The 13,439-nt window shown below is 35.9% G+C and overlaps 1 protein-coding gene across 2 annotated transcripts in view; it reads right to left on the bottom strand.

Moving 5' to 3' along the window:
- Positions 1–886: 886 nt before the first annotated feature.
- The window catches only part of LOC107689402 (phosphatidylinositol 5-phosphate 4-kinase type-2 alpha-like), a 19,552-nt gene continuing 6,999 nt past the window's right edge, over positions 887–13,439 (bottom strand). Inside the window, exons 2-11 of one of the 2 annotated variants that reach the window (XM_016487374.1) lie at positions 12,038–12,135; positions 11,818–11,914; positions 8,203–8,355; positions 7,961–8,107; positions 7,496–7,534; positions 5,683–5,778; positions 3,579–3,692; positions 3,121–3,373; positions 1,508–1,611; positions 887–1,414 (exon numbers count right to left, since the gene is read on the bottom strand). In XM_016487374.1, coding sequence (XP_016342860.1) covers positions 1,334–1,414; positions 1,508–1,611; positions 3,121–3,373; positions 3,579–3,692; positions 5,683–5,778; positions 7,496–7,534; positions 7,961–8,107; positions 8,203–8,355; positions 11,818–11,914; positions 12,038–12,135 — 1,182 coding nt within the window. In that variant the 3' untranslated portion in view covers positions 887–1,333. The remainder of the gene's footprint in view (positions 1,415–1,507; positions 1,612–3,120; positions 3,374–3,578; positions 3,693–5,682; positions 5,779–7,495; positions 7,535–7,960; positions 8,108–8,202; positions 8,356–11,817; positions 11,915–12,037; positions 12,136–13,439) is intronic. The other variant, XM_016487376.1, reaches the window with a different exon arrangement.

A 13,439-nucleotide genomic window follows, 5' to 3' on the forward strand; every position in this document is an offset into this window, starting at 1 on the left:
TCACTACTATTGCATGACCCTCCGCGAGTCAGTGGTAAAACTGGAATCATTTGCATAAATGTTTTGGTGCATTAAATCATGTGCAAAAACAGTTGAGTTATACTAAACATTATTATCGGAGCCAATTGCAAATACTGAGCTCCTGTGCAAGATGCACAACAGGCAGAACATCTAAATCCAATTTGCTGATTGGATTTGAACTATAAATGCATTCTTTTCCACTGTTACATACACTTTGTAAACAGATAGAAAAAACAGATTTGATTTAAAGGTACTGCCTGCAGCTAAAGAGCGATAGTGCAATGAACACTTTCAAGCAATTATGTTCCAGTTTATTTTTATTCTGACTCTGGTCATATTTGTTCAGGGCTAAATTTATTTTATAAATTTAAATATATTTTAATCATTTAAAACTGGACTTTTTTTTTTATTCAAGGAATAGTTCACTTAAAAATGAAAAATTTAAACTTGATGAAAATGTACTGTGTCTCAGACCATCCAAGATGTAGATGAGTTTGTTTCTTTATCAAGTACAGATTTGGAGAAATTGCTCACCAATGGATCCTCTGCAGTGAATGGGTGCCGTCAGAATGAGAATTCAAACAGCTGATAAAAACATCACAACAATCCACAAGACTCCAGTGAACTGAAGTTGAAAATGCCTCGATGAATTTGTTTATTACAAACATGCATCTTTTTGCTATACAAGACATTAATTAATGGACCCATGAGTCGTGTGGATTATTGTGATGTTTTTTATCAGCTGTTTGGACTCTCATTCTGACGGCACCCATTCACTGGATCCACTGGTGAGCAAGTGATGTAATGCTACATTTCTCCAAATCAGTTCATATGAAGAAACTAACTCAGTTACATCTTGGATGGTCTGAGGGCGAGTACATTTTCAGCTAATTGAAATTTTTGGGTGAACTATTCCTTTGAGAACAATGAATTTTTCTCCGCAAAGAACATAAAGACAATAAATATATAAGCAGCTTTGAGAATTCCAGTATGATAATCATACCACGTAGCTGGGCACAAACAATAACACGCGGTTTCTCAGTCAACAATATCTAACACAAAAGGTACAGAACGCTATATATGCATGACTATATCACATGTATGCCTTATCAACCACATGGAGCCATAAACCTACCGAAAAATCCAACAGAGAAGAAAAAGAAATTGTAAACAAAAAAAGATCTTGACAGATCTCAGACGTGTTCCTGTGACAAGTGGGAGAGAGACACTGGATCCGTTACACACAGCAAAACCTCTCCCAGGATATGAGATCATATCTGTTACTCCGCCTCATTCCAGCCTCAGGCAGCAGTTAGGACAGAATAGTGGTGATGAAATCATAAAACCGCTTTGAATATTGCTCAGGGTTGACCGTTGAGATCTCTGCCCCTGCCTGGAGAAAAAGAGAGCAAAAATGTGTAGATTTTGAGTAAATGGAGGACTATTTTAGGACTAGCACTGTGTTTATGATATATTGGACTCTCACCCCATGTTTGACTGTCTTAGCTGCGTGGGCTGCTTTCTTCTTGGCATCATATAGAGTAAGAATGTCAATCACCGCCATGAAGTAGATTTCTTTTTTAGGAGCATCTGAAAGGTAGAATGCGCTACTGTTTTTAAGCAAGATACAACTGGAATAAAGTGAGACAGAATTTTAACTTGCCTTTTGGCCCAGTGCTGCGCTAGGCCATTTATATGCCTTGCAAACTGAAATGCATGGTTTTACATTCAACATTGTTGCAAATACTGTTGACATGTTATTCAATCTAGCTGGATAACATGGATAAAGCTTTAAAAATGTGCAAAAATTACTTGTGACAGTCTTGAAAGCATTAGTAATATGTTAAAGGGGTCATATGATGCAATTTAAAAATGTCCTTTCTCTTTGGAGTGTTACAAGCTGTTCGTGAATAGATAAGATCCCTAAAGTTGCAAAGACTAAAGTCTCAAATCCAAAGAGATATTCTTTATAAAAGTTAAGAGTCAACCACGCCTACCTAAAATACCTACATCACTATGTGGGAAGATTTGCATAACGCCGCCCAAATGTTCACGCAAAGAAAGAAGGCGCAACTTTTATTCTCGCTGTAGTATTGTTGCTGCTGCCATGTCGACAAAATAATGTTATTTTTAGCAGCATCATATGACCCCTTTAAAAACTAAAAATCAGTCAGTAATGTTATGCATCATATTCCAGCAGAAGTGTGTTTATGAATTCATTGCTTTACAGCTGTGTAATATTTTAGCTTGTTGCATATTTTATTTTTGTAAAGAATGTAACATTTAATGAATAAATATTTCTAGTAAATATAAAAAAGCATTTGTAAAATGTTGGAGTTGCATTACAGCAGTTTAATTTCAAGATTGTATTATATTTTTGGTTTTTGTAAAGAAAAAAAAAATGAAAATGAAACATTTAATGAATAAATATTTATAGTAAATATAAAAAAGCATTTATGATTTGATGGAGCTGCATTACAGCTGTATAATTTCCAGCTTGTTGCATTTTTATATTTGTAAAGACAAAAAAGAAGAAGAAAAAAGTAACATTTAATGAATAAATATTTCTAGTAAATATAAAAATGTTTTGCTAAAAATAAAAATGATTTGTGTGTGTCAGGGCAAGTAAAAACTATTAACTATTGATCTGAACTAATAAATAAAAACAATACATTTTTGAGCACTGAATGTGCAATATTACACATTATAATTTAAATGTGGCTGAATGTACAACATTTACGGAGGAATGGTGTCCTTCTATACTGTTTATGATAACAGATTTTTTTCCTCTCCAATGTATGATGGTTTTTCTCCAAATATAAAAATTCAATGTGTTTCTTGTTCAGTATTATTTGTGCTACAGAAATTACATCTCAAATCACTTGGCTTATTGAAGAAAGGTGTACTTTTCTAAGTGATCTAACAATTTTTGTCTGGTGGACGATAAAACAGGCAAAAAATACATTGAAAATGGCTCTCAAACTATATCTAGGGACAAGAAAATCATAAGAGATTTAGTGGGCCAGTAATTAACCACCTAACACCCTACAACCATCAAGCAACACCAGTTAATTTAGTTCTAGCTGTAAAACGACTCACTTTCATGGCTCTTGATGGCATATACATCAATGATGGGGTCAAACTCTCCCGGGCCCAGAGGTCTATTGCTGTCTAGTGTGTTACTGGGGCTGTCTGGTGGGGAGCCAGTGGCCCCTCCATCGCTCTCCGTCCCCTCCTCCTCCCCAGCGTCATTGTCTTCACTCTCCTCCTCAGGCTGTTCCTGCTCCCCTCGCTCCACATCATGGATCCCCACCAGCAGACTGTAGTCCATCAGCTTCAGCTGGGCCAGGAACTGGAAACACATTTTTCAAGGGCTTAAGCATGAAACATTCATTGTCTTTTTAATTAGACAGTTTAATGACACAGAGTGGTGATTAGGACGAATGAGTGTTTAGATAAGAGTTTAATGAGCCAATTACATTAAACAGAGCAAATGGATAGCACAACAGTAGTAAAGCACATGATGGATAAAGCACACAGACATAATGTACACAGACCTCTACGTCATTCTTCAGTTTTTCCAGGAACATTTTCTTGTTCTCCTCATCTATGTAGATTTTCTGGCCGTCACTGATGAAGTCATTGTCTTTGTAAGTTGGAAGCTCCTTGGTCTGTTATTCACATTGGGACAAAGTGTTAAAGTTCATCAGGAGCAACATGTGTAAATTGAAACTTTCAGATTACTCAGAGAATGAAACAAAAAATGTCAGTGACATACAGTATCATAAATGCAGATTTTTTTTGGATTTGTTAATAGACTCAAAAATTAAAACCTTGACAAAAAGAATAATTTAATCAATATAGAAATATTTGTATATATGGAAGAAAATGAAAGGTGATGTGTGTAATTTCTGTGCCATTAGCAGCACCAAATGAAATGGCAAAAGTTTGTATCCGCAGCAGCAAAAAAAAAAGAAGAAAAAAAGCCATTATAGGAGGAGTTCTTTTTGGTGCTGCTAGTATCACAGAATTAACACACTTCACGTTTACTTCTTCACGTATTTCTTGTTTTTGTCAACTTTCTGTTATATCACACTAAAATTCAGCATCTAAAAATTAAATAGTCTTTGGGGGTGACAAAAGTTTTGATCTGGTGCAATTATGAGCCGTCCACACAACAGATGAACATCTGAGAATTCACCAAATGAGCTTAAAAATAGCACATCACAGAAGCAGTGGAGTGTAATATAAAGCAGACTGCCTCCTGTGGACACTCAGCGCAACAGGGTGTGATTTAGATTTCACAATTAGAGCCAACAGACAATTACAGCATTCAAATAATTACAATGATTAAACCAAGGGTTATTTCCTAAATCCCTACTTCCACAAACATCAGCGACTCCAACCCAAAATCTACAGCTAGTATCAAGATTAAAGTGATAGTCCACCCAAAAATGAAAAAAATTCTGTCATTTACTCTCATGTCGTTCCAAATCTGTATGACTTTCTTTTTCAGTGGAACACAAAGATGATATTTTAAAGAAAGATGTAATAGTTAATGTTCATATTATGAAGGTTATATATACAGTGGGTACGGAAAGTATTCAGAGCCCCTTAAATTTTTCACTCCACAAAACCAGTCTCAAGTTGCTGGGGTATATTTGTAGTAATAGCCAAAAAAAAAACACTGTATGGGTCAAAATTATCGATTTTTCTTTTATGCCAAAAATCATTAGGATATTAAGTAAAGATCATGTTCCATGAAGATATTTTGTACATTTCCTACCGTAAATATATCAAAACTTAATTTTTGATTGGTAATATGCATTGCTAAAAACTTCATTTGGACAACTTTAAAGGCGATTTTCTCAATATTTAGATTTTTTTGCACCCTCAGATTCCAGATTTTCAAATAAGTTATATCTCGGCCAAATATTGTCCTATCCTAACCTAACAAACCACACATCAATGGAAAGCTTATGTATTCAAATCTCGGTTTCATATGTATGTATATGTAAACATCGAGTCATTCTTCAAGATAGATATCTTTATTTAATTTTTGGCTGAACTATCCCTTTAATTTATTGATCTGATATTCATGTGTTAGATTTGCAGTGCATTAAATGTTTGAGATATTTATCAAACATCAAATAAAAAACACATTATTTAGCTAAGATGGGTTCTAGATGGGTAATTTATCTTCGTGACATCCTCCAGAAGAACTGAACAAAAATCTAAATGGCTCCCTCCAAGAAAACGTTTTTGACCTTTTATGATCTACCTGTATTTAACATTTGATGAAAATTTGAATTGATCCTTGAACCACAGAATGAGACTTCAATCCAAACTAATAGAACACACAGATGGACATATGAAGGTGTATATATATATAAAGCCCCCTATGACTCAGTAGAACACTTAAATGCTGACGCACTAGTATTCCAGCTCTTTTCACAATTCCAGCAGAGATTGTCGAAGAAGGAGTCACCACTTTATTTCTGGAACAGGAAGGCAACTTAAAGCACAAGCCCTGGGCTTGGGTTTACAGTCCCTTGTGGGATCCAGAGGGAACAGTGATTTCCTGAGGCAAAATGCGGGGTAAAGCATGTTGAAGAAGAACACAGAGCAATATGGGACAGTTCTTTGCTTTTGTGTCCTTACGTGTCTTATGGCACAATAAAAGCGTGTGGCAATCCGGATGGTTTGTAGCTTTTGGCTCATGCGTGATTTGGACGGAGCCTCCTCAGGTGGGCGTGGCTGCAGGGAGAAGGAGGGTCAGATGCAAGCAGCTTCACTAACGCAAGCACCCACAAATCAGTGTGTGGAGGTGAGAGACGACAGCTTTGTGTTTTTGGTCATTTGAATCGTTTTAGTCATTTTTTAAACATCATTTCATAAAGCAAAGATGTAAAGCCTTCAGGAGAAAATGGAAGAATTAAAAAGATGGAAATATCCCACATAACATGCATCAAACGAAACATCAAAATTACAGAGTGAAAAAAAAAACTTGATTGATAACATGACTATTGTACAGTAAACAAGAGACAAAATATCATGGGAGAATGTTAAAAGAGATAGTTCACCCAAAAATGAAAATTCTGTCATCATTTACTCACCCTCAAGTTGTTCCAAACCTGTATGAATTCCTTTCTTCTGTTGGAACACAAAAGAAGATATTTTGAAGTATGTTGGTAACCAAACAGTTGTCGGTCCCCACTGACTTCTGTGGTATGGAAAAAAAAAATACTATGTAAGTCAATATGGACCAGAAACTGTTTGGTTACCCACAATCTTCAAAATATATATTTTTGTGTTCAGCAGAAGAAAGAAATTCATAAAGGTTTGCAACAACTTGAACTTGACAGCCTTTTCATTTTGGGAGAACTATCCCTTTAAGTAAATCAAAGTTAAGATGCAGAGGAAACATTTCATCAAATACAGTGAATGACAATAAATCTAGTCTGTATAGGACACAAATATACATCAGTTCATATTTGCCATATTTGAGAGTATCATATACAGCATTAGAATGTAGATACAACATCTAAATGGAGGAGAACGTGATCAATGAAACAATTTTACATGCTAGAAAGACTAACATTCATATCGAAAACATATATATATATATATATATATATATATATATATATACACATGCAAATCATTCACATGCCCTCCATATGTACACATATGTGAAATCACACAAGATCAGGTTTGCCTTATGTGAGAGAATACTGTACACAAGTATAAACTGCAACTCATTAGCCTTTTATTAATGTACAGAATGTTTTCTATATAGTTTCCACAGTAAATCAATGTAATCCAACAGTCAAATGTTTCCTGAAGACAAGTACTCAATCTCTGATCTATTATTTACAATGCTTTCTGTTACAATCTCTTTACCTTCAGAGATCAGTGCACTTAAATTACAGTGTAAAACAATAGGGTTTCACAATATACAGACACACTACGGTTCTTAGGTTTGAATTAATCCAATATTATAATTATTTTCACTCTTCTCAGGACCATTACTTAAATTAAATAATACCTCTGGACTACAAAGTGCAGTTTCCCACACTCTGAAGCAAACTAAATCAAGCAAACACTGAACAGAAAAGAAGCACAGAGTATTTTTTTTCCAAGGAATGGAGCAGAAAATAGGATCTTTCACACAGGAGAATTTTTGGGGGGAGTTTATTAATACACAACACACATGGAAAGGAAGATGATGTTATAATTGTGATTATAATGCTTTTTTTTTGTACACAATTTCCAAACTCAGACATGCAATACATCCAACATGCAAATGTGAGTTCATTTCCTGAACACTTATGTAATTGGAAATACACTGGAAATAATGAAAACCTTTTTAACACACAAGTTTTTAGCATTTTTAAAAAACATTTTTAGCACCCCCTTTTCAAAAGTTCTATTTCTTCTACACATAATAAAAAAAATATGAGGGAGAGTTTACCTTTTCTTTGTCGGTAGCCTCTCTTGCCACTGTTGATCCCTAAAAAAGTACATGAAGTCATTATTAAAAAAAGTGTACCCAAAAATTTTTATTGTGCCATTTCCTCATTCTCATTAGCTCAAAAAACATGACTTTTTTCTATATGGAACTATTTTTTTCTGAAGTTATTTTTCTGTTGTACTTACTTCAATGACACATTTAAAACCATTCAATAAAAAGATCTGATTCAAAAGAATCATTTGTTCATGAATCAGACATCACAACTTTTCTCATGAACTATAATGAACGCAAAAGGGAAAACTAGGGTGGATGTCATGATTTTCTGTGAATAATGACTTAGGCAAAGCTACTATATGCCTCCAAAGTCTTGAAATAGCATAAGTTTTATGGACCACTTGATGCCCCAATCCATTCATTTTCATTGTACTAAAGACAAGACAGGGTCTTCAAACTAGAATCACTCACCTTCAGGTCATATTTTTTGTAAACAGGCAGCCGCTGACTGAAGACATTACGAGTAACGATCATGTAGGTCTCATCTCCATCCACTGTGAGGCGATACATGCCCAGAAACTGAGGGAGCAGCGTGTTTCCATGGCACTCAACTATATACTACAGTGGGCAAATACAAAAAAACTATGGATTTCACAGCTCGCGAGACTCATCGTAAGATCATTTTTAAACAAAGAAACAGATGTTCCCTCTACCTGGTGGTACTTCTTCAGAATGTTGTGCATCTCGGCCACGTCCTCGCTGGTGATGATCTTGATGACATACCTCTTGTTGTATGAAGTGTGGAAACGAGCTCCACTACGGCCCTGAGCGTCACTGGGAATCGGTGCCCTGCGTGTCAGAGAGTTCTGCCACAGGAGGAAAGAACAGTGAAGGATTTTACACTGCCAGGCTTGAACTCCAATAAAACGGTGAAAAGCTACTGGCACTTCTCCTAGACTGCAGCCTGCAGTCAGCCTGGAATGCCAGACTGTACTGTCTGGCTACTTCTTTTATTTAACCTCATCACAAACTGAAACGCGTTGGAAGTAAACCCCTGCTCAGGGAGTAGGGAGCAATGAACACGGTGTAGGGATCATATCGATCAGAACACAGTTCATGCACTTAGCTCACTTCTAACGAGTTAGTTATCTGAATCGGGTGTGTTAACTGAGCGAGACATGCAAAATATGTGCGCGAGGACTGGAATTGGGAACCGCTGGGCTACATCATGTGTCATTCACCGGCGAGAAAACTTTAAAAGTACTACAATACCAGGAAGGAAGATCGGGTTGTTGATGTCTGTCTGCCATTCTCGCTCTGTCTGCACAGCGTACAAGAATGCACTGATGACGTATCCTGTCTGCGCGAACAGGGTGCGCAGAGGTATGCAGATACATACGTTGACAGGCAGGTAGGAAAGCCAATTAAAACGCTCCGACCGAGCATTTTGATTGGATGAACATTTCTTGGTCCTACGCCTTCCACAGAATATATAAATACAGATAAATACATTTAGACCACTTAACTTAATGATTGCTATCGGGATGTGAAGAGACTTTCAACCAGCATAACAAAAAAAATTTCTGAAGACAATCACCTATTGCACCTTTAATATAGTCTATAGTTAAATAACCTTTAATATAGTCTGGGTCATGTATTTTTTAACCTTGTACATGGTTTTGGAGGGTGAAGCCATGTCACACAAGCTAATGATGATGGCATCTTCCTAATGTGGTTGCTTATACCAAGTGACAATGAATTTGTGTCACAATACTGTTAGATTCTCAGCCTTTGACATCAACAACAAAACATATGGCATTCATTTTCTCATGACTATTAAAAGCCTATTTATTTTGCTACCTGTGCACAATTTCATGGTTAGCTGCACTCAGCATTATTTCTTCCCCTGCTGTCCCTATCTCACAACCACATAAGCCAATATTTTTTGGTTATGACCCACCAGTTTAGAACCACTCATGTTGATATTCATATTGGATGTGTTTATTGATTTGAAGATGTTTTACTGAAGTCACCTGGAGACACAAATGCCTCAAAAACTGCTCTTTCACTTCAATGAAAATGAAATGCTGATTCCTGCAGTGCTGGGTCAACAGCAGTGTAAGTGTAATACTGAAGTATTCTATGAGATGGGCCAAATTCAGTACAGTATTTTCAGCATATGGCATTTAACGTGATCTGAGCCTGAAAGATCTGATGATGGCTGTAGAAATTAAAACCTGATATTATTGCAGTTTACTTATGAAACTGCTAAATATGAACTGAGAAACCAAAATGCTTCGTTTTAAAGAGGTCATATCATGAGGAATCAACTTGTTTTTCTTTTTGAGATACTATGTTGTCCTATGAAATCCCAGCTGTCTTTTCAACATTTATTCACAGGTGAATGGATCAAGGTTGAATAACGGTTTAATTTAGTTTTAATTTTACAAATTAAATCAACATTGATTTTGCAAAAGTTGTTTCAACGATTTTTAACATTTTGTCTTCATCAAATGTTAATTTATACATATTTTGTTAACCTTGTTACAACCATTTATCATTAAATGTTGTTTCAACAATTTTCGACATTAAATCAACAACAACTGTCAGATTTCAGCTGGGAATGTAACTTTCAGACCTTAAACTTGACATGCACAGGCTCTCAACAGCTTGTGTGGCACATCTCAGGGTGAATCTGTCACGGTGCACTGCACACTTTGCAAAGAGGCTTATTGAAGGATGGGGCAGTAAAAAAAATTATATTGGATGTGACAAACTTGCAGTCGATGTGTGAACAGACTAAAAAAATGGGCCCAGACTGTTGCTCATTTCACATTTGAAGAATGAAGAAAATGGTCATAAAAACTTAAATGTAACTGTTCTTGGCACAAAAAATAACATTGTGAAAAAGGAAATAAACAAAATAAAATAAATTAAAAAAATGACCTTAAAGTGCCCCTATTATGCCATTTTGAAGGTTCCTAATATTGTTTTGGGAGTCTCCTACAATAGGATTACATGCATGCAGGGTCAAAAAATGCTCTCGTTTTCTCAAAATATGCATTTAATATCACCTCATTTTCCAGCGATTCTCAAACGATTCGTTCAAAGCAGTTCTAAGATTCAGTCTCTCTAAAACCCTCCTTTCCGTGAGCCTACTCTGCTCTGATTGGTCAGATGGCCCAGTCTGTTGTGATTGGTCTACCGCGTACAGTGCGTGTCGGAAACGATACGCCCATTGCCATAGTTCTGTATTTTGAACGCTCGATAGAAAATATAAACATCTATTATTTATCATACTTGTGATTCAGTGGAGCCAGCTGGTCCAAATAAACAGGGTACTGAGCCATCTTTCAAGAGCAAGCGTTTAGTGAATCCTGCGTTGAACTCCCCGAGATTTCTTTTTTTTTTTTTAACTCCCCGAGATTAGAGAAGCAGTCGTCTGTAAAATTACGTGTTTGTGGATGGGGTCAAGTTGTTCACTGCCGGGCAACGTAGAACATAGGCGGGAATTATGCAAATGTGTTGCCAAAAACAGGAAGTGGGATTCGAATTACTAACGACTCATTTAGGCTGTAGAGAGTCGATTCTTTATTTTGGGAGACAATAACTTTATTTATCGTGCACTTTCGGCTTTACAACTTTGCTGATCGTTTCCATTCACATACAGCTACATTACAAACTGCATGAAAGGCAATATTGGAAATGGCATAATAGGGGCACTTTAATATACAATACTACCCCTTATACCATTGTCTGTCTGAATACTCAATTATGATTGGCTGGCAGGTGTGCATGAAAACCACTTAATGTACAGGTAGTTCCAAGTCAGTTTCTCAGCAACAAGGAGGTAAAATCAGTGTTTTTGAATTTACTAAACTCACAGCTTCATTGTTTGTAGAGAGAGATGCACAGACGCTGGTAATTCACACACACAACTCTCATCCCTCCCTCTCCCTCTCCCTCTCCCTCTCTCTCTCTTTCTCTCTCTCGATAACTAATTCAAATAATTCCTTCATTCAAATAAACGTGATCTTACAGCACCACTTCATCTCTGTGTCTAATTTAAAATGGGCAGAATGCTAGATCTAATGAGCTATAACTGAAGAAAATAACCATAATTTTTACCCTTCTGTTCAAATAGTGCTCTGCAAACATCATTAACAGCTTTAACTTGTCAATGCTGGCAAATGACTATGGTATAACCACGATAATCCATGGCAAGCTGTGCATTAAACGATTTTAATGCACGACGTGGAGGCAAAGGACCACCTGAAGGTGGTTGCCTCCACAGAGGCACTTGAACACTTACTTAAGCACTTATGTACCTGATATTCCTGATCATCAATGGAGAACCGCTCCCTCAGATTGCGGAAGACTAGGGGACAGTACTCCTTAAACTTGAAATGGCTTGGCATGTTCTCTCTTTGGAAGTAGAAAAAGGTGCAAAAACTGATAACTAACAAAAGCAAAGCAATGAAAACATACATAGCAAAATGATCACATTAAGTAAAAAAAAAAATCTGTCAAAAAATCAATCTCTCTTACTTGTTGAAGAGGTGGTTGTCCACCTTGATCTTTGAGTTGGCTTTGAAGTCATCAGGCATCAGCATAACAGGAATCTGGATGTGACTGAGTTCATTTATCTGGAAGAAAATAACAGAAAGAAAATTATTCAATCATGCCAGATCACAAAATGATATTTGAACAGCTGAGGCATATCTAAAATAGCTTTATATCTGTTGTACAGGAGACTTGGACCTGCTCCAAATTAATAAATCAAAGAATTTCTTATTTACTGAGAACTATCTGCAGTACAGGAGCCATTTCTCAAAATGTGCTGCACTGATGGACCGCTGCCAAGAAACAACTTCCTTTCACTAACAACAGCAGCAGTGAAAAATAGAGCCATCTGCACCAACAGGGTAAGCATTACTTATTTGGCCGGACTGTCCACTTCCTTTTTTTATCATTTAAATAATTCAACACACATCAAGAGGCCTTTCATAGGCAATATAACATGCATGACTATACTTAAACTCAAGTCAGTTGATTGATAGTGACATTACCTGAGAAAGATGCCTACTTATTTAAGGATAACCAGATTTTGGTGCACATGTCTGTTTTTCCTACATGGTGGAATCCAACCTGGCTATTTGACACTCCCATTCTATCATATGAATGAACACACACACACACACACACACACACACACACAACGACGTGTTGTATGCAGGGAGTTATTTTTGTGCATCTTCCTGTGCCTCCATCTGTCCCTGCTGCATCAGGGGGTGTCCTCTTGTCGATTAAGAAGCAGTTCAATAAAGAAGGCTATGCTTTGTGATTTAAAATGAAGCCAAACCGTAGTCTACAAAGAGATAAAAAGAAAGCAACTGCAAGACTGGGGGAGAGGGCAGTGGGTTCACTGAGAGCAGCACTGAAACAGCAGCAGCTGAAAATGGGAAAGGACAAACCACGGTCAACCAGCTTGAGCTGTGTGACGCAAACACACACACACCTCAAACGCACGTTATATTACATAATTTTTTATCATTTCATATCATATTCTTATTTATTTCTAATATTTATATACATATATTGTAAATAAACAATAAAATTGTATATATACAAATACTTAATATATGTGTGTGCATGTTTTAATAATACTGTACACGCATATATATTATAAAAAAACTATATATGTAATATTAACAAATAAATGTAATATGTGTATGCGTGTTTTAATACTGTACATGCATATATATTATAAAAAATGATATAAATATTATATATGTGATATTAATAAGAAATAAATGTTTAGAAATAATTTATTTTTTATAAAATATAATTATATATGTTTACATTTATTTATAATACATACATGTATTTGTAAAATATTTAAATTTATATGTAATATTTAAAAAATATATTAAAATTATATTATTAATTT

Source organism: Sinocyclocheilus anshuiensis, unplaced genomic scaffold, assembly GCF_001515605.1.
Source record: "Sinocyclocheilus anshuiensis isolate Anshui unplaced genomic scaffold, SAMN03320099.WGS_v1.1 scaffold1291, whole genome shotgun sequence".
Lineage (NCBI taxonomy): Eukaryota > Metazoa > Chordata > Actinopteri > Cypriniformes > Cyprinidae > Sinocyclocheilus > Sinocyclocheilus anshuiensis.